Below are 17,996 nucleotides of genomic sequence, written 5' to 3'. Positions count from 1 at the left end.
TAACATAATTCAGCCCAGTGTCAGGTCCCATGTTTTTAAAGAGAATGCTGCAAATAAATAAGTTACTGATTATATCTTCCATACAGATAAGACGCAGTATTAGAAAGAAGCACACCCTTCCTAACTTCAAGATGCGCTTCAAACCGTTTTTTCTCCAACCCTCACTAACCCGTCCACTACGTGAGTTCCGTGTGAGTGGGCAGAATATCAGCGTTGGCCGACTTCGAGTTAACGGATAGAATGCTCAAGACTACTTAAAACACCGAAAGATGCCAAACTGTACTGTACAATATCTGTTGGTAAGTGTAATGTGTACAGAATGTGTATCACCTGTACCTGTTGTTATGAACTTAATGCATGCTATTTATAGCTTTTCTGTACATGGTCACATGACCATCATAGAGAGCCTCGTTCAGATATGGAAACATGGCGCCTATGTACCGCTACATGTGCTTACCTTGGAATGAACGTTACATCAAAGGAATAAAACATGACACCTGTGTTTGTACAAAGCTGTGTTGGATTCCGCATCAAGCGGTCATGCAAGGTGGCGAGACTCTGACTTCAAGACTCAATACATAAATATGAATCAGTATAGGTTTTATAGATGAGTGTTCATATATTTGATCTCAAAAGACACAAAGGCATGATTCTACTTATGATCCAACAACAGTCAGCCAACTTTCCCAGTCTGTAAACAGTAATAGCCAGTGTGTTGAGTGTAACAAACTCTGTGCTCCAGCTTCAGAGGGACAGAGATGAGTGATGTCATTTGTTTGTGGCATCGTGGTCACTGATGATGTCACAATGGGTTCAAAGCTTGGTGATACAATATATTTCCTTGGAGTTCTACTCAAACAAGCAATATAATCTGTGGAACCCAGTTTGGGTTGATATGATCATTAACATCTCTCTCTCCATGTGTACCAGATGAACTAGAGTGGAAGGAGCTTGTGAACCGACATCAGAGGGTCTGGGTGTCCCATGATGTGGAGGTCGCTAAGGGCACTGCTACGTCCATCGGCATGACATTCAGAGAGGTAGGTTACATTGCAGACAATGTTTACCGAAATTTGTCATTCCTGTTTGTCTCAATTCATTTTGATATACCAAATATTTCATTTGGTTTTTGTTTGTATTGGTTTGCCTGGAGTAAGGGTGGTGGGATAGCCCTGTGGTTAAAGTGCTTCACTCATCACACCAAAGCACAGGTTTGATTTCCAACAAGAATACAATGTGTGACGACCCAGTATTCCCACCATCCTTGTGCTGGAGAATTTGCTAGAAGTGGCATAAAACAAAACATACTCTGGATGTCTTGTACACCGAGAACATGAATCGTTGCAACCATTAAGCAACAAACAACCTAAGTCAGGAACAGAAATGTGACATGATTCATAATACTGACTTTACACGTGTTGCAGGAGAATCTGCTGGCCAGGTTTGATCTGGTTGTCATGGTGGACAGTGTTGCACCAGAGAGCCCGGCATCAATGGCAGACATCAAGAAGGTGAGGGCTGTCTCCATTATCACTGACATTCATAACTGTTAAACTGTGATACACCTGTTATCTGTTGACGTAGTGAATAGCAGTTATACCCTGATATAGATACCCAGGTGTTATCTGTTGACGTAGGGAATAGCAGTTATACCCTGATATAGATACACAGGTGTTATCTGTTGATGTAGTATATAGCAGTTATACTATGATATAGATACACAGGTGTTATCTGTTGATGTAGTATATAGCAGTTATACCATGATATAGATACACAGGTGTTATCTGTTGATGTAGTATATAGCAGTTATACCCTGATATAGATACACAGGTGTTATCTGTTGATGTAGTATATAGCAGTTATACCCTGATATAGATACACAGGTGTTATCTGTTGATGTAGTATACAGCAGTTATACCCTGATATAGATACACAGGTGTTATCTGTTGATGTAGTATATAGCTGTTATACCCTGATATAGATACAGAGGTGTTATCTGTTGATGTAGTATATAGCAGTTATACCCTGATATAGATACACAGGTGTTATCTGTTGATGTAGTATATAGCAGTTATACCATGATATAGATACACAGGTGTTATCTGTTGATGTAGTATATAGCAGTTATACCCTGATATAGATACACAGGTGTTATCTGTTGATGTAGTATATAGCAGTTATACCATGATATAGATACACAGGTGTTATCTGTTGATGTAGTATATAGCAGTTATACCTGATATAGATACACAGGTGTTATCTGTTGATGTAGTATATAGCAGTTATACCCTGATATAGATACACAGGTGTTATCTGTTGATGTAGTATATAGCAGTTATACCCTGATATAGATACACAGGTGTTATCTGTTGATGTAGTATATAGCAGTTATACCATGATATAGATACACAGGTGTTATCTGTTGATGTAGTATATAGCAGTTATACCCTGATATAGATACACAGGTGTTATCTGTTGATGTAGTATATAGCAGTTATACCCCCTGATATAGATACACAGGAGTTATCTGTTGATGTAGTATATAGCAGTTATACCCTGATATAGATACACAGGTGTTATCTGTTGATGTAGTATATAGCAGTTATACCCTGATATAGATACACAGGTGTTATCTGTTGATGTAGTATATAGCAGTTATACTATGATATAGATACACAGGTGTTATCTGTTGATGTAGTATATAGCACTTATACCATGATATAGATACACAGGTGTTATCTGTTGATGTAGTATATAACAGTTATACCCTGATATAGATACACAGGTGTTATCTGTTGATGTAGTATATAGCAGTTATACCCTGATATAGATACACAGGTGTTATCTGTTGTAGTATATAGCAGTTATACCCTGATATAGATACACAGGTGTTATCTGTTGATGTAGTATATAGCAGTTATACCCTGATATAGATACCCAGGTGTTACCTGTTGATGTAGTGAATAGCAGTTATACCATGATATAGATACCCAGGTGTTATCTGTTGATGTAGTATATAACAGTTATACCCTGATATAGATACACAGGTGTTATCTGTTGATGTAGTGAATAGCAGTTATACTATGATATAGATACACAGGTGTTATCTGTTGTTGTAATATATAGCAGTTATACCATGATATAGTTACACAGTGTTATATGTATATCTCGTGTATATCTGTTCATTAATTGTTACTCTGATATATAGGAGACATATTGTGACATAGTTGTTATCTTGTGTAGAATGATGTGCTTGTTGCCGTGGGAACAACAAAGATTACATCCTGCAAGCAGGCTGCGAAGCTAATGAGGAACGCTGGAGAGAGGTATTGTTCCCTTCTGGAGAGAGGTATTGTGACTTAATGGAGATAGGTTCCCTTCTGTGACAACATCAGTAGCATGTCTGTCTGTTTCCTCTGGCCAAACCCTGAATGTCAGTATCATGTTTGCCCAATGTACTCCTGGCCACAAGGTGGCTGGTGTAATCTGGAAACATTCTCAAAAACAGATACAGAGGCGATGCTCATGCTGTTGATCACTGGATTGTCTGATCCACACTCGATTATATACAGACTGCTGCCATATAGCTGGAATATTGCTGAGTGTGGCATAAAACTAAAAACCTCACTCACTCACTCAGAGGCAACTCCAAGCTACAGCAGTGGCTTTGTGTGTGGCTCTTTCACACTGCATACTGTCACTGAAGTGCTGAATCAGCCTTTGAAGGTGAGCTTCTGTACCCATTGATCCCAAGACTGTGTACATGTAGAGTTATCATCCACTAAGATTGTTGTCTGTTGTTCAAACACGTTTCCACACAGCTCCTAGCCCAGCAGCTTCAGCAGGTTGAACATGGAGGACTGGCGGCCCAGTTGGGAAGGGGCAACAATAAGCAGTTATTTCCCTTAGCCCTGCCTTGTGTTATCATGGATTTGAATCAGTTTGCCCTCAATACATTTTAGTCTTACTGGCATTGTACCCATGTTTATAAGCTTCATCAAAGTGGTCAGAATCTTGACCTCCCACATGTAGCTGACAAACTGTTCCTGAAGTCTCTTCTAGTCAGTGTTATACCCAGCTCACACAGAACTAGTTCCTCCTGCAAGCTGTGATGGTAGTGAGCTGTATGATATCTCTGCTTCAGGTTTACAATACGTCTTGAAAGGCCACAACTGAAGATGTCACAAGAAGTCAAGTTCTTCGAGGAGACATTACCTTACAAGGTAGGAGTTTATATACGCCACATCCCTCCATCACATCTTTATTATTTCTGAATTTATATGTACTCCGTTTCTTCATCACGTGAACTCATATGGCCATTTGCATTTAGCTGCTTGAACCAATGAGCAACTAGATTACATCATCAATATTTCTCTCTCAACATGTCCTGTAGTATTACGTCCCTAGCAGTGTTCAGACAAAGCTCACGAACAGACTACTGCTCAGTCTACTTCCATCCCGACCGTACTTGGTCGTATGTATTTATGTGTAATGGAGCGGTGTGTGTAGAAGTAGATGCTGTGTTGAAATATTCCTCCAGTGATACAGCTGAAATGTGGTTACAATTCACTCACTAAGTGAAAAAGGTTTTATTCATGGATCATGTTGAAGAGCACACTGAATTCTGGATAAGTAGAAACTCCTGGCCTGATCCCATGGAATACCACTTACAGCAAGATGTAACACTATGAGTTTCAAGGACTTGATGTACATAATGTAGTTTACTAAATATGTCTGTTTTCCTTCTCTGTGAAGATACAGGTTACAGTTGGTGTAACTAACATGGTCAGGTGGTCAGGCTGGCTGGTTCATGCATGTTACAGTATCCTAATTTTGTAGATCAATGCCCATGATGGAAATCACTGGATTGTCTGATACTATTTAGATACTACCTTGTATTCATATAGCTGGAACATTCCTGACAATGGAGTTAGACAACTATCAAAATCAAACAGCACTTGCTGTCACACAAAGCCAACATTTCAGGTGCTGTGTTCTGTATAGGAACATATAGCTGTGTTATCTGTTGATGTAGTAGATAGCAGTTATACCCATATATAGATACACAGTTGTTATCATCTCACCAGGACACGGAGACAGATGGCATGGAAGATGTGCAGTCCAACGAAGACAGCGAAGACTTCGTTCACATCAGTTTCAAAAACACACAAGACTCGGACTCAAGCTCTGCTAAGTCTCTGAAACTGGACAAAGGGTCAAATCTGTCTGTCCCTGCACAAAGTGACTTCCGACAGCGTGCCAAGACTTCCACGTCCCAACACTCAGCAGAGAGTAGTCCTATTCGCCTCGGACAGCGCAAGTCAGATCCACGACTTCAGTCAGGGGAGGGCACTTTGGGTGCCAGACTTGATGGTTCTCCACGGCGGGAGAGAGCCGAGAGCGATCCAGGGTTTGCTCCCAAGGTCAGTCAGTGCAGAAGGGATTTAAATGTGAGGTGGCAGGCTTTCAATATAATCATTTAATTTCAGGTACAAATTTACATTCACACTATGCTGATCTGGCAGGTCTCTAGGGGAGGGTCAACATATGACGGTCTCTAGGGGTGGGTCAATTAACAACTGTACCAAGGTTCAGGGCAACATATGGCAGTGTCTAGGGGCGGGTCAATAAACAAGTGTACCAAGGTTCAGGGCAACATATGGCAGTGTCTAGGGGCGGGTCAATAAACAAGTGTACCAAGGTTCAGGTCAACATATGGCAGTGTCTAAGGCGGGTCAACATATGACAGTCTCTAGGGACGGGTCAATAAACAACTGTACCAAGGTTCAGGTGAACATATGGCAGTGTCTAGGGCGGGTCAACATATGACAGTCTCTAGGGGCGGGTCAATAAACAAGTGTACCAAGGTTCAGGTCAACATATGGCAGTGTCTAAGGCGGGTCAACATATGACAGTCTCTAGGGGCGGGTCAATAAACAACTGTACCAAGGTTCAGGTGAACATATGGCAGTGTCTAGGGCGGGTCAACATATGACAGTCTCTAGGTGCGGGTCAATAAACAAGTGTACCAAGGTTCAGGTCAACATATGGCAGTGTCTAGGGGCGGGTCAATAAACAAGTGTACCAAGGTTCAGGGCAACATATGACAGTCTCTAGGGGCGGGTCAATAAACAAGTGTACCAAGGTTCAGGTCAACATATGGCAGTGTCTAGGGCGGGTCAACATATGACAGTCTCTAGGGGAGGGTCAATAAACGACGGTCTTTAGAGGAGGTTCAACATACGACGGTCTCTAGGGGAGGGTCAACATATGACAGTCTCTAGGGGAGGGTCAACATACGATGGTCTCTAGGGAGGGTCAACATCTGATGGTCTCTAGGAAGGGTCAACATATGACAGTCTCTAGGGAGGGTCAACATATGACAGTCTCTAGGGGAGGGTCAATAAACGACAGTCTCTAGGGAGGGTCAATAAACGACAGTCTCTAGGGAGGGTCAATAAACGACGGTCTCTAGGGGTTGGTCAATAAACAGACGGTCTCTAGGGGCGGGTCAATAAACGACAGTCTCTAGGGGCGGGTCAATAAACGACGGTCTCTAGGGGAGGGTCAACATATGACAGTCTCTAGGGGAGGGTCAACATACGACAGTCTCTAGGGGAGGTTCAACATACGATGGTCTCTAGGGGAGGTTCAACATACGACGGTCTCTAGGGGAGGGTCAACATATGACAGTCTCTAGGGGAGGGTCAACGTACGATGGTCTCTAGGGGAGGGTCAACAAACTATGGTCTCTAGGGGAGGGTCCACAAAGGACGGTCTCTAGGGGAGGGTTAACAAACTATGGTCTCTAGGGGAGGGTCACCAAACAATGGTCTTTAGGGGAGGGTCCACAAGCGACGTTCTCTAGGGGAGAGTCAGCAAACTATGTTCTCTATGGGAGGGTCCACAAACGACGGTCTCTAGGAGAGGGTTTACAAATTATGGTCTCTAGGGGAGGGTCAACAAACCATGGTCTTTAGGGGAGGGTCCACAAACAACGGTCTCTAGGGGAGGGTCCACACAAATCCACGGTCTCTAGGGGAGGGCCAACAAACTATTGTCTCTAGGGGAGGGTCCACAAACGGCGGTCTCTAGGGGAGGGTCCACAAACGACGGTCTCTAGGGGAGGGTCAACAAACCATGGTCTCTAGGGAAGTGTCCACATACAACTGTCTCTAGGGGAGGGTCCACAAACGACGTTCTCTAGGGGAGGGTCAGCATATGATGGTCTGTAAGGACAGGTCAGCATACGACGGTCTCTAGGGGAGGGTCAGCATAGGATGGTCTGTAAGGACAGGTCAGCATACGACGGTCTCTAGAGGCGGGTCAACAAATGATGATCTATAGAAAATATGATTTAATTTTTCCAATTTATATGATGATGAAATAGATGTTCTTTTACTTTTACTGTACGAAGATTTTATACTTGTCCTGACAAAGCGACTAAATGAATAAAAGTGCATCATATAATGATCCTTCTCACAATAATATGAAATTGCCCCAAATCTATGTATCAAACTGTAGCCTGATTCGCTCAGTCTCCATCATATGTTGAAATCAGTGGACAGATCAGCTGACAAATGTTCTGGAAATAAAGCAGGAGGTTCAACAAACGACGGTCTCTAGGGGAGGGCCAACAAACTATGGTCTTTAGGGGAGGGTCCACAAACGACGGTCTCTAGGGCAGGGTCCACAAACAATGGTCTCTAGGGTAGGGTCACCAAACCATGGTTTCTAGGGAGGGTCCACAAACAGGTCTCTAGGGCAGGGTCCACATGAACGGTCTCTAGGGGAGGGCCAACAAACTATGGTCTCTAGGGAGGGTCACCAAACCATGGTCTCTAGGGAGGTCCACAAACAACGGTCTCTAGGGGAGGGTCAACAAACCATGGTCTCTAGGGGAGGGTCCACATACAGCGGTCTCTAGGGAGGGCCAACAAACTATGGTCTCTAGGGGAGGGTCCACAAACGACGGTCTCTAGGGGAGGGTCCACAAACGACGGTCTCTAGGGTAGGGTCAACAAACCATGGTCTCTAGGGGAGGGTCCACATACAACGGTCTCTAGGGGAGGGTCCACAAACGACGGTCTCTAGGGGAGGGTCAGCATATGATGGTCTGTAAGGACAGGTCAGCATACGACGGTCTCTAGGGGAGGGTCAGCATAGGATGGTCTGTAAGGACAGGTCAGCATACGACGGTCTCTAGAGGCGGGTCAACAAATGATGATCTATAGAAAATATGATTTAATTTTTCCAATTTATATGATGATGAAATAGATGTTCTTTTACTTTTACTGTACGAAGATTTTATACTTGTCCTGACAAAGCGACTAAATGAATAAAAGTGCATCATATAATGATCCTTCTCACAATAATATGAAATTGCCCCAAATCTATGTATCAAACTGTAGCCTGATTCGCTCAGTCTCCATCATATGTTGAAATCAGTGGACAGATCAGCTGACAAATGTTCTGGAAATAAAGCAGGAGGTTCAACAAACGACGGTCTCTAGGGGAGGGCCAACAAACTATGGTCTTTAGGGGAGGGTCCACAAACGACGGTCTCTAGGGCAGGGTCCACAAACAATGGTCTCTAGGGTAGGGTCACCAAACCATGGTTTCTAGGGGAGGGTCCACAAACAACGGTCTCTAGGGCAGGGTCCACATACAACGGTCTCTAGGGGAGGGCCAACAAACTATGGTCTCTAGGGGAGGGTCACCAAACCATGGTCTCTAGGGGAGGGTCCACAAACAACGGTCTCTAGGGGAGGGTCAACAAACCATGGTCTCTAGGGGAGGGTCCACATACAACGGTCTCTAGGGAAGGGCCAACAAACTATGGTCTCTAGGGGAGGGTCCACAAACGACGGTCTCTAGGGGAGGGTCCACAAACGACGGTCTCTAGGGTAGGGTCAACAAACCATGGTCTCTAGGGAGGGTCCACATACAACGGTCTCTAGGGAGGGTCCACAAGCAGCCGGTCTCTAGGGAGGGTCAGCATATGATGGTCTGTAAGGACAGGTCAGCATACGACGGTCTCTAGGGGAGGGTCAGCATAGGATGGTCTGTAAGGACAGGTCAGCATACGACGGTCTCTAGAGGCGGGTCAACAAATGATGATCTATAGAAAATATGATTTAATTTTTCCAATTTATATGATGATGAAATAGATGTTCTTTTACTTTTACTGTACGAAGATTTAATACTTGTCCTGACAAAGCGACTAAATGAATAAAAGTGCATCATATAATGATCCTTCTCACAATAATATGAAATTGCCCCAAATCTATGTTTCAAACTGTAGCCTGATTCGCTCAGTCTCCATCATATGTTGAAATCAGTGGACAGATCAGCTGACAAATGTTCTGGAAATAAAGCAGGAGGTTCAACATACGACGGTCTCTAGGGGAGGGTCAACATATTACAGTCTCTAGGGAAGGGTCAACATATGACAGTCTCTAGGGGAGGGTCAACATATGGCAGTCTCTAGGGGAGGGTCAACATACGACGGTCTCTAGGGATCAGATCAGCTGACAAATGTTCTGGAAATAAAGCAGACTAACACTGCATTATTCTCTTCAGACCCTGGCTGATGATGTTGACAGTGTAAACAGTGGTGATGTTGACAGCGATAGTGATGACGATCTTTACAACGTACAGAAGATTCCCGGAGGTGCCTGCGTGCAAGGTGAGCACCATCATGATTTGAAGCCATGGTAACACTAGACTATATTTAGCCTTGCAACATGATATCGTGAAGCATCAGCCATGATAGGTATCACATGAGCAGCCTCTTTCTGAAACCTGATCTGTGACTCCTTCCACAATATTTAAAAAAATCTTGTAATTTACAATAAAGTCGTTTGCTCACCCTCCAGTTGTTTTTGCGATATTTGTCCTTTACTGTACAAATAGAAATAAGAATAACACAAACTTTATGATACGGGTCTGTCTCCTGTCCGATGACTGAAACAGAAAACGTGTGAAATATATGCTTGATTATGGGCTGGCCTGTTTCCCAGAATCCCAAGTGGAACAAGGAAGTGACCTTTGACCTTGGTGAACAACAACGCTACCTGAATGTTTGTGTGCGCTGCAAGATCCCTGAGAAGGTGGACAAGAGTGACCGGGTCATTAAGGCCACAAGGGACCTGCTGCTCGGACACGTGAGTGGGGGAATGGTTCTCTTATTTAGTCTGAAACAATTAAAGTATCCGGTCCTGTGTAGAGGTATATTGACTTGGCCAAGGTCATATTGTCTCAGACGTCAGAGTTCTAATCCCAGGATAATCCCATCATGATCTTGGTTTGTCAGAAGTTAACAGTTTTCAACCTGTGTCTGTCTTGGTAGTGAAGACCTGTACACACAGTATGATATATCTACTGAAACTGAGTTTAACGTAGTGTTGTACTGTCAAACCTTTGTTTGATTGTGTGATATATTGGCACACAGTGTAATACAGGTTTATGTATGTACAGGTGAGGCTAATACAGGTTTATGTATGTACAGGTGAGTCTGATACAGGTGTATTGTATGTACATGTGAGTCTGATACAGGTATGTTGTATGTACAGGTGAATCTGATACAGGTGTGTTGTATGTACAGGTGAGTCTGATACAGGTGTGTTGTATGTACAGGTGAGTCTGATACAGGTGTGTTGTATGTACAGGTGAGTCTGATACAGGTATATTGTATGTACAGGTGAGTCTGATACAGGTATGTTGTATGTACAGGTGAATCTGATACAGGTGTGTTGTTTGTACAGGTGAATCTGATACAGGTGTGTTGTATGTACAGGTGAGTCTGATACAGGTGTGTTGTATGTACAGGTGAATCTGATACAGGTGTGTTGTTTGTACAGGTGAGTCTGATACAGGTGTGTTGCATGTACAGGTGAATCTGATACAGGTATATTGTATGTACAGGTGAATCTGATACAGGTTTATTGTATGTACAGGTGAGTCTGATACAGGTGTGTTGTTTGTACAGGTGAATCTGATACAGGTGTGTTGTATGTACAGGTGAATCTAATACAGGTGTGTTGTATGTACAGGTGAGTCTGATACAGGTGTGTTGCATGTACAGGTGAATCTAATACAGGTGTGTTGTATGTACAGGTGAATCTGATACAGGTATATTGTATGTACAGGTGAATCTAATACAGGTGTGTTGTATGTACAGGTGAGTCTTATACAGGTGTGTTGTATGTACAGATGAATCTGATACAGGTGTGTTGTATGTACAGGTGAGTCTGATACAGGTGTGTTGTATGTACAGGTGAATCTGATACAGGTGTGTTGTATGTACAGGTGAATCTGATACAGGTGTGTTGTATGTACAGATGAGTCTGATCCAGGTGTGTTGTATGTACAAGTGAGTCTGATACAGGTGTGTTGTATGTACAGGTGAATCTAATAAAGGTGTGTTGTATGTACAGGTGAGTCTGATACAGGTTTATGTGTGTACAGGTGAGTCTAATAAAGGTGTGTTGTATGTACAGGTGAATCTAATAAAGGTGTGTTGTATGTACAGGTGAGTCTGATACAGGTTTATGTGTGTACAGGTGAATCTGATACAGGTGTGTTGTATGTACAGGTGAATCTAATAAAGGTGTGTTGTATGTACAGGTGAGTCTGATACAGGTTTATGTGTGTACAGGTGAGTCTAATAAAGGCGTGTTGTATGTACAAGTGAGTCTGATACAGGTTTATGTGTGTACAGGTGAGTCTAATAAAGGCGTGTTGTATGTACAAGTGAGTCTGATACAGGTTTATGTGTGTACAGGTGAGTCTAATAAAGGTGTGTTGTATGTACAAGTGAGTCTGATACAGGTTTATGTGTGTACAGGTGAGTCTAATAAAGGTGTGTTGTATGTACAGGTGAGTCTGATACAGGTTTATGTGTGTACAGGTGAATCTGATATAGGTGTGTTTTCTATACAGGTGAGTCTGCCGCTGTCTGACATCACGCTGTACTGTCTGATGACGATGCAGGGGGACACACAACAGACTATGTACCTGTTGCCAGGGGAGATGAAAGCAGGAGCCAGGTAATTACTAGCCAGGATCAGCATCGTCATCTCACTGCCACTGAAGTCATAGTCACAGAGATGAGTCAGGAAGAAAATAGGGTGTTGAAAAGTATATCTTAAATGTACCAACAAAATAGAGACTAAGTATGGTAAGAATGATATATGTGTTATAAACATGATAAATTGGATCCCATTAAAGATGTCTGGGCTGGATCCTCCAGGATCAGAGATTTCAACCCCAGACTGACATCACTGGTCTTACAGCACCGTGCTTGTGAAGGTTAGGTGTCCATTACCTCTGAATATGTTCCACAATACAATCACTACTTTTGTCAAACTTACTCTTGTGTCTGTTCTTCAGTCGCCCCAAGTCGGAAAACTGGGCAAACCACCCAGGGTTTGAGCCAGACTTGTGTTACGGTGACATCAAGCTCGGGTTCCACTTCACCCCACTCAAGTTATCAGACCTGGACCGGTGCCGGATCCCCAAAGAGTCAGTCGACCCCAGCGTTGTCGAGTGTCTCAGTGCCAAGGAGGCTGCTGTAGACGATGTTGTCAGAGATGTCCCACAGACCACCAAGCTGTGAGTTCATGATGAGAACTGTTACCTCTGATCAATAGGTGCCTGCAACCCTGATCTACCTTCACTCGGTTTTGCAGGGGGCGGTGGGGTGGCCCAGTGGTTAAAGCACTCGCTTGTCATGCAGAAGCCCTGGGTTTGATTCCCCAAATGGGTACAATATGTGAAGCCATTAAAACTATACTCACTCACTCTGTAATGCAGACAGGTGGTTCATTTGGTGGTGCACTAGGTGGACCTTGATGCTGTGATTTGTGTCCGTATGATTATTATCGTGAGTCATGCTACTGTCGGCGTGGTGGGGTGGCCCAGTGATTATAGCGTTTCCTCATCATACCGAAGGCCCGGGTTAAATTCCCCACATAGGTGCAATGTGTGAATTGCTGGTGTCCCCTGCCATGATATTGCTGGAATATTGCTAAAAGTGGCGTAAAACCCAACTCACTCACTCACTCATGCTACTGTGTTTCAATTTAGCACTCGACACCTGGTGTCACCTCACACCATGCTGTGATAGAACTGAGCTTCTGTTAGGTCTGTGTTCAGGTGACTTTCAGTTCATCACTCCCTGGGCACATACTGTTCGTGGACTGTCATTGGTGCTCGTGATATCAATCACTGGATTGTCTAGATTGACTTTATTATTTTCTGGCTGAAATATATAGGTAAATTATTAGGAACCTTTCATAATTTATAGCTAGGGGTGGTGATGATGATTTTGAGAGAGGGGTGGGGGTCACCCATTTTATTCTGGGGAGGTAGGTGGGGTCATCAATTTTGTACACATGTATTTGGGGTAGGGGTGGGTGCAGCAATTCTGTACCTAGAAATATTAAAAGATTATGCTTAAAAATTATGGGAGGGAGGCATTGATCATGACATGCAGGTGTCACTTACTTTGTACATAAATGATAGGGGGTGGGGTGGGGGGTGAGTCATACACATTGTACATGCTTCTCCATAAAAATCATCATTATAAATTAGTAGCCATAAATTATGAACGGACCCTTACCAATATTACAACCAACTAAGCAAGAGTCTCACCAATCTACCATACCATGTTGCTGGGATGTTAATTATTGAAGGGTCATTCACACATTATCCAGGAACAATGGATGTTTTTACTTCAAGTTGTCATCTACTGTCTGATAGTACATCGCTTGAAGAGAAACCTTGACCTTTGTCATGATGCTCAGTGTTTTTAAATCCTGACCTTCGTTTTCACAGTCCATCTGAAGGTCTCCACAGTTTGACCTTGACCCAGTTTCAGTCGGCCACCTACTGCAACTTCTGCGGGAAGAAGGTTTGTAAACTTCATTGTCTCTCCATGACAAGCTTGTAGAAAAACCTTAAGATATATGCATATAATTTACAGTATATGTGACATATTTTTAAAAATAAGTCTGTTTTACATGTATCTCTTATTATAATAAAGAACAGACATTGCTGTATTTCAAGCTTGTGTTTATGGTGTAATGTATAACATTGTCTTGAATTTGTTGAAAAGAACTCTCTGCTTTTTGGCGAGGAATATTTTGACAATGTTTTGTTCCACCTATCATGTCAGTACTCACTGAGAGTGTAAGTATGGTAACACATGAACTATCTAGGAAGTATGGTGTACAGGGGCTCCTTTCAGAAGGCACTAAGGTGATCGTAAGTCACCAAGGTAACCTTAGTGCCATGTTAAAGAATGGAAGTTAAGGTTAACCTTAGTAAAGTTTGCTTCGTGAAAGGAGCCCCTGGTCATTAGACAGTTTCCTGTCCCCCACTGGCTCTACACATTGTTACAATCTCTCACGTCTCTGTTGGACTCAGATCTGGATGAAGACGGCTTACCAGTGCCGAACCTGTTCCATGATTTGCCACAAGAAATGTGTCGACAAGTGTCAGAATGAGACGCTTTGCACAAAGTAAGTCAGTAGGACCTTGACCTTGGCCTTAGACGCATTAACCTTTTATTTGTCAAATACATCATATTATATTTGATATCTGTGGTAAACTTGAGATACCCTTCCTGCCATCTTGCTACTCTTGCAATAATGTGGTTCAAACAACGTCTCTCATCATAGAGATGTGTCAGGGTAATTGTTGACCTAAGTTGCTGAGTGTGTATCATCTGTTGTTTATAGTTTCCAAATTCTTTATTATTTCATTTGTCATTTCTGTACAATAGATTGTATTGAGCTTTAATGTACTTGTCTGAGCCTTAAGAGTGTGCTGTTGTCTGAACCCTTAGTCTGTAATTGTTTGTCTGAATCCTGGGACTGTTTGTGTGAATCCTGGGACTGTTTGTGTGAATCCTTAGTGTGTGGTTGTTTCTCTTAACACAGTGTTTGTAACTCTTTGTCTAAGCCGAGCTGTTTGTCTGAACTGGGAGCTTGCTGCTGTTTGTCTGAACTGAGAGCTTGCTGCTGTTTGTTTGAACTGAGAGCTTGCTGCTGTTGTCTGAACTGTTTGTCTGGATGATGAGTGTGTTGCTGTTTGTCTGAACTGGGAGCTTGCTGCTGTTTGTCTGAACTGAGAGCTTGCTGCTGTTTGTTTGAACTGAGAGCTTGCTGCTGTTGTCTGAACTGTTTGTCTGGATGATGAGTGTGTTGCTGTTTGTGTGAACTGAGAGCTTGCTGCTGTTTGTCTAGATGATGAGTGTGTTGCTGTTTGTCTGAACTGAGAGCTTGCTGCTGTTAGTCTGGATGATGAGTGTGTTGCTGTTTGTCTGAACTGAGAGCTTGCTGCTGTTTGTCTGAATGATGAGTGTGTTGCTGTTTGTGTGAACTGAGAGCTTGCTGCTTTTGTCTGAACTGTTTGTCTGGATGATGAGTGTGTTGCTGTTTGTGTGAACTGAGAGCTTGCTGCTGTTTGTCTAGATGATGAGTGTGTTGCTGTTTGTCTGAACTGAGAGCTTGCTGCTGTTAGTCTGGATGATGAGTGTGTTGCTGTTTGTCTGAACTGAGAGCTTGCTGCTGTTTGTCTGGATGATGAGTGTGTTGCTGTTTGTCTGAACTGAGAGCTTGCTGCTTTTGTCTGAACTGTTTGTCTGGATGATGAGTGTGTTGCTGTTTGTCTGAACTGAGAGCTTGCTGCTTTTGTCTGAACTGTTTGTCTGGATGATGAGTGTGTTGCTGTTTGTCTGAAACCTGAGACTGTTTGTCTGAATGATGAGTGTGTTGCTGTTTGTCTGAAACCTGAGACTGTTTGTCTGGATGATGAGTGTGTTGCAGGTTGTCTGAACTGAGAGCTTGCTGCTGTTGTCTGAACTGTTTGTCTGGATGATGAGTGTGTTGCTGTTTGTCTGAACTGAGAGCTTGCTGCTGTTAGTCTGGATGATGAGTGTGTTGCTGTTTGTCTGAACTGAGAGCTTGCTGCTGTTTGTCTAGATGATGAGTGTGTTGCTGTTTGTCTGAACTGAGAGCTTGCTGCTGTTTGTTTGAACTGAGAGCTTGCTGCTGTTGTCTGAACTGTTTGTCTGGATGATGAGTGTGTTGCTGTTTGTGTGAACTGAGAGCTTGCTGCTGTTTGTCTAGATGATGAGTGTGTTGCTGTTTGTCTGAACTGAGAGCTTGCTGCTGTTAGTCTGGATGATGAGTGTGTTGCTGTTTGTCTGAACTGAGAGCTTGCTGCTGTTTGTCTGAATGATGAGTGTGTTGCTGTTTGTGTGAACTGAGAGCTTGCTGCTTTTGTCTGAACTGTTTGTCTGGATGATGAGTGTGTTGCTGTTTGTGTGAACTGAGAGCTTGCTGCTGTTTGTCTAGATGATGAGTGTGTTGCTGTTTGTCTGAACTGAGAGCTTGCTGCTGTTAGTCTGGATGATGAGTGTGTTGCTGTTTGTCTGAACTGAGAGCTTGCTGCTGTTTGTCTGGATGATGAGTGTGTTGCTGTTTGTCTGAACTGAGAGCTTGCTGCTTTTGTCTGAACTGTTTGTCTGGATGATGAGTGTGTTGCTGTTTGTCTGAACTGAGAGCTTGCTGCTTTTGTCTGAACTGTTTGTCTGGATGATGAGTGTGTTGCTGTTTGTCTGAAACCTGAGACTGTTTGTCTGAATGATGAGTGTGTTGCTGTTTGTCTGAAACCTGAGACTGTTTGTCTGGATGATGAGTGTGTTGCAGGTTGTCTGAACTGAGAGCTTGCTGCTGTTGTCTGAACTGTTTGTCTGGATGATGAGTGTGTTGCTGTTTGTCTGAACTGAGAGCTTGCTGCTGTTAGTCTGGATGATGAGTGTGTTGCTGTTTGTCTGAACTGAGAGCTTGCTGCTGTTGTCTGAACTGTTTGTCTGGATGATGAGTGTGTTGCTGTTTGTCTGAACTGAGAGCTTGCTGCTGTTAGTCTGAATGATGAGTGTGTTGCTGTTTGTCTGAACCCTGAGACTGTTTGTCTGGATGATGAGTGTGTTGCTGTTTGTCTGAACCCTGAGACTGTTTGTCTGAATGATGAGTGTGTTGCTGTTTGTCTGAACCCTGAGACTGTTTGTCTGAATGATGAGTGTGTTGCTGTTTGTCTGAACCCTGAGACTGTTTGTCTGAATGATGAGTGTGTTGCTGGTTGTCTGAACCCTGAGACTGTTTGTCTGGATGATGAGTGTGTTGCTGTTTGTCTGAACCCTGAGACTGTTTGTCTGAATGATGAGTGTGTTGCTGTTTGTCTGAACCCTGAGACTGTTTGTCTGGATGATGAGTGTGTTGCTGTTTGTCTGAACCCTGAGACTGTTTGTCTGAATGATGAGTGTGTTGCTGTTTGTCTGAACCCTGAGACTGTTTGTCTGAATGATGAGTGTGTTGCTGTTTGTCTGAACCCTGAGACTGTTTGTCTGAATGATGAGTGTGTTGCTGGTTGTCTGAACCCTGAGACTGTTTGTCTGGATGATGAGTGTGTTGCTGTTTGTCTGAACCCTGAGACTGTTTGTCTGGATGATGAGTGTGTTGCTGTTTGTCTGAACCCTGAGACTGTTTGTCTGAATGATGAGTGTGTTGCTGTTTGTCTGAACCCTGAGACTGTTTGTCTGAATGATGAGTGTGTTGCTGGTTGTCTGAACCCTGAGACTGTTTGTCTGAATGATGACTGTGTTGCTGGTTGTCTGAACCCTGAGACTGTTTGTCTGAATGATGAGTGTGTTGCTGGTTGTCTGAACCCTGAGACTGTTTGTCTGGATGATGAGTGTGTTGCTGTTTGTCTGAACCCTGAGACTGTTTGTCTGGATGATGAGTGTGTTGCTGGTTGTCTGAACCCTGAGACTGTTTGTCTGAATGATGAGTGTGTTGCTGTTTGTCTGAACCCTGAGACTGTTTGTCTGAATGATGAGTGTGTTGCTGGTTGTCTGAACCCTGAGACTGTCTGGATGATGAGTGTGTTGCTGTTTGTCTGAACTGAGAGCTTGCTGCTGTTAGTCT

General features: G+C 43.3%; 1 protein-coding gene across 1 annotated transcript in view; it reads left to right on the top strand.

Annotated features, from left to right (window-relative positions):
* LOC124272705 (PDZ domain-containing protein 8-like) overlaps positions 1–17,996 on the top strand; it is a 38,711-nt gene that overhangs the window by 14,987 nt on the left and 5,728 nt on the right. Inside the window, 13 exon segments of the mRNA XM_046707889.1 lie at positions 87–231; positions 234–310; positions 942–1,040; positions 1,425–1,511; positions 3,244–3,326; positions 4,145–4,223; positions 5,088–5,423; positions 9,583–9,681; positions 10,023–10,166; positions 11,944–12,050; positions 12,394–12,615; positions 13,840–13,915; positions 14,431–14,525. Coding sequence (XP_046563845.1) covers positions 87–231; positions 234–310; positions 942–1,040; positions 1,425–1,511; positions 3,244–3,326; positions 4,145–4,223; positions 5,088–5,423; positions 9,583–9,681; positions 10,023–10,166; positions 11,944–12,050; positions 12,394–12,615; positions 13,840–13,915; positions 14,431–14,525 — 1,649 coding nt within the window.

Source organism: Haliotis rubra, unplaced genomic scaffold (genome assembly GCF_003918875.1).
Source record: "Haliotis rubra isolate DU_JTF1 unplaced genomic scaffold, ASM391887v1 Scf172, whole genome shotgun sequence".
Taxonomy (NCBI): domain Eukaryota; kingdom Metazoa; phylum Mollusca; class Gastropoda; order Lepetellida; family Haliotidae; genus Haliotis; species Haliotis rubra.
This window is presented reverse-complemented; position numbering and strand designations above follow the sequence as displayed.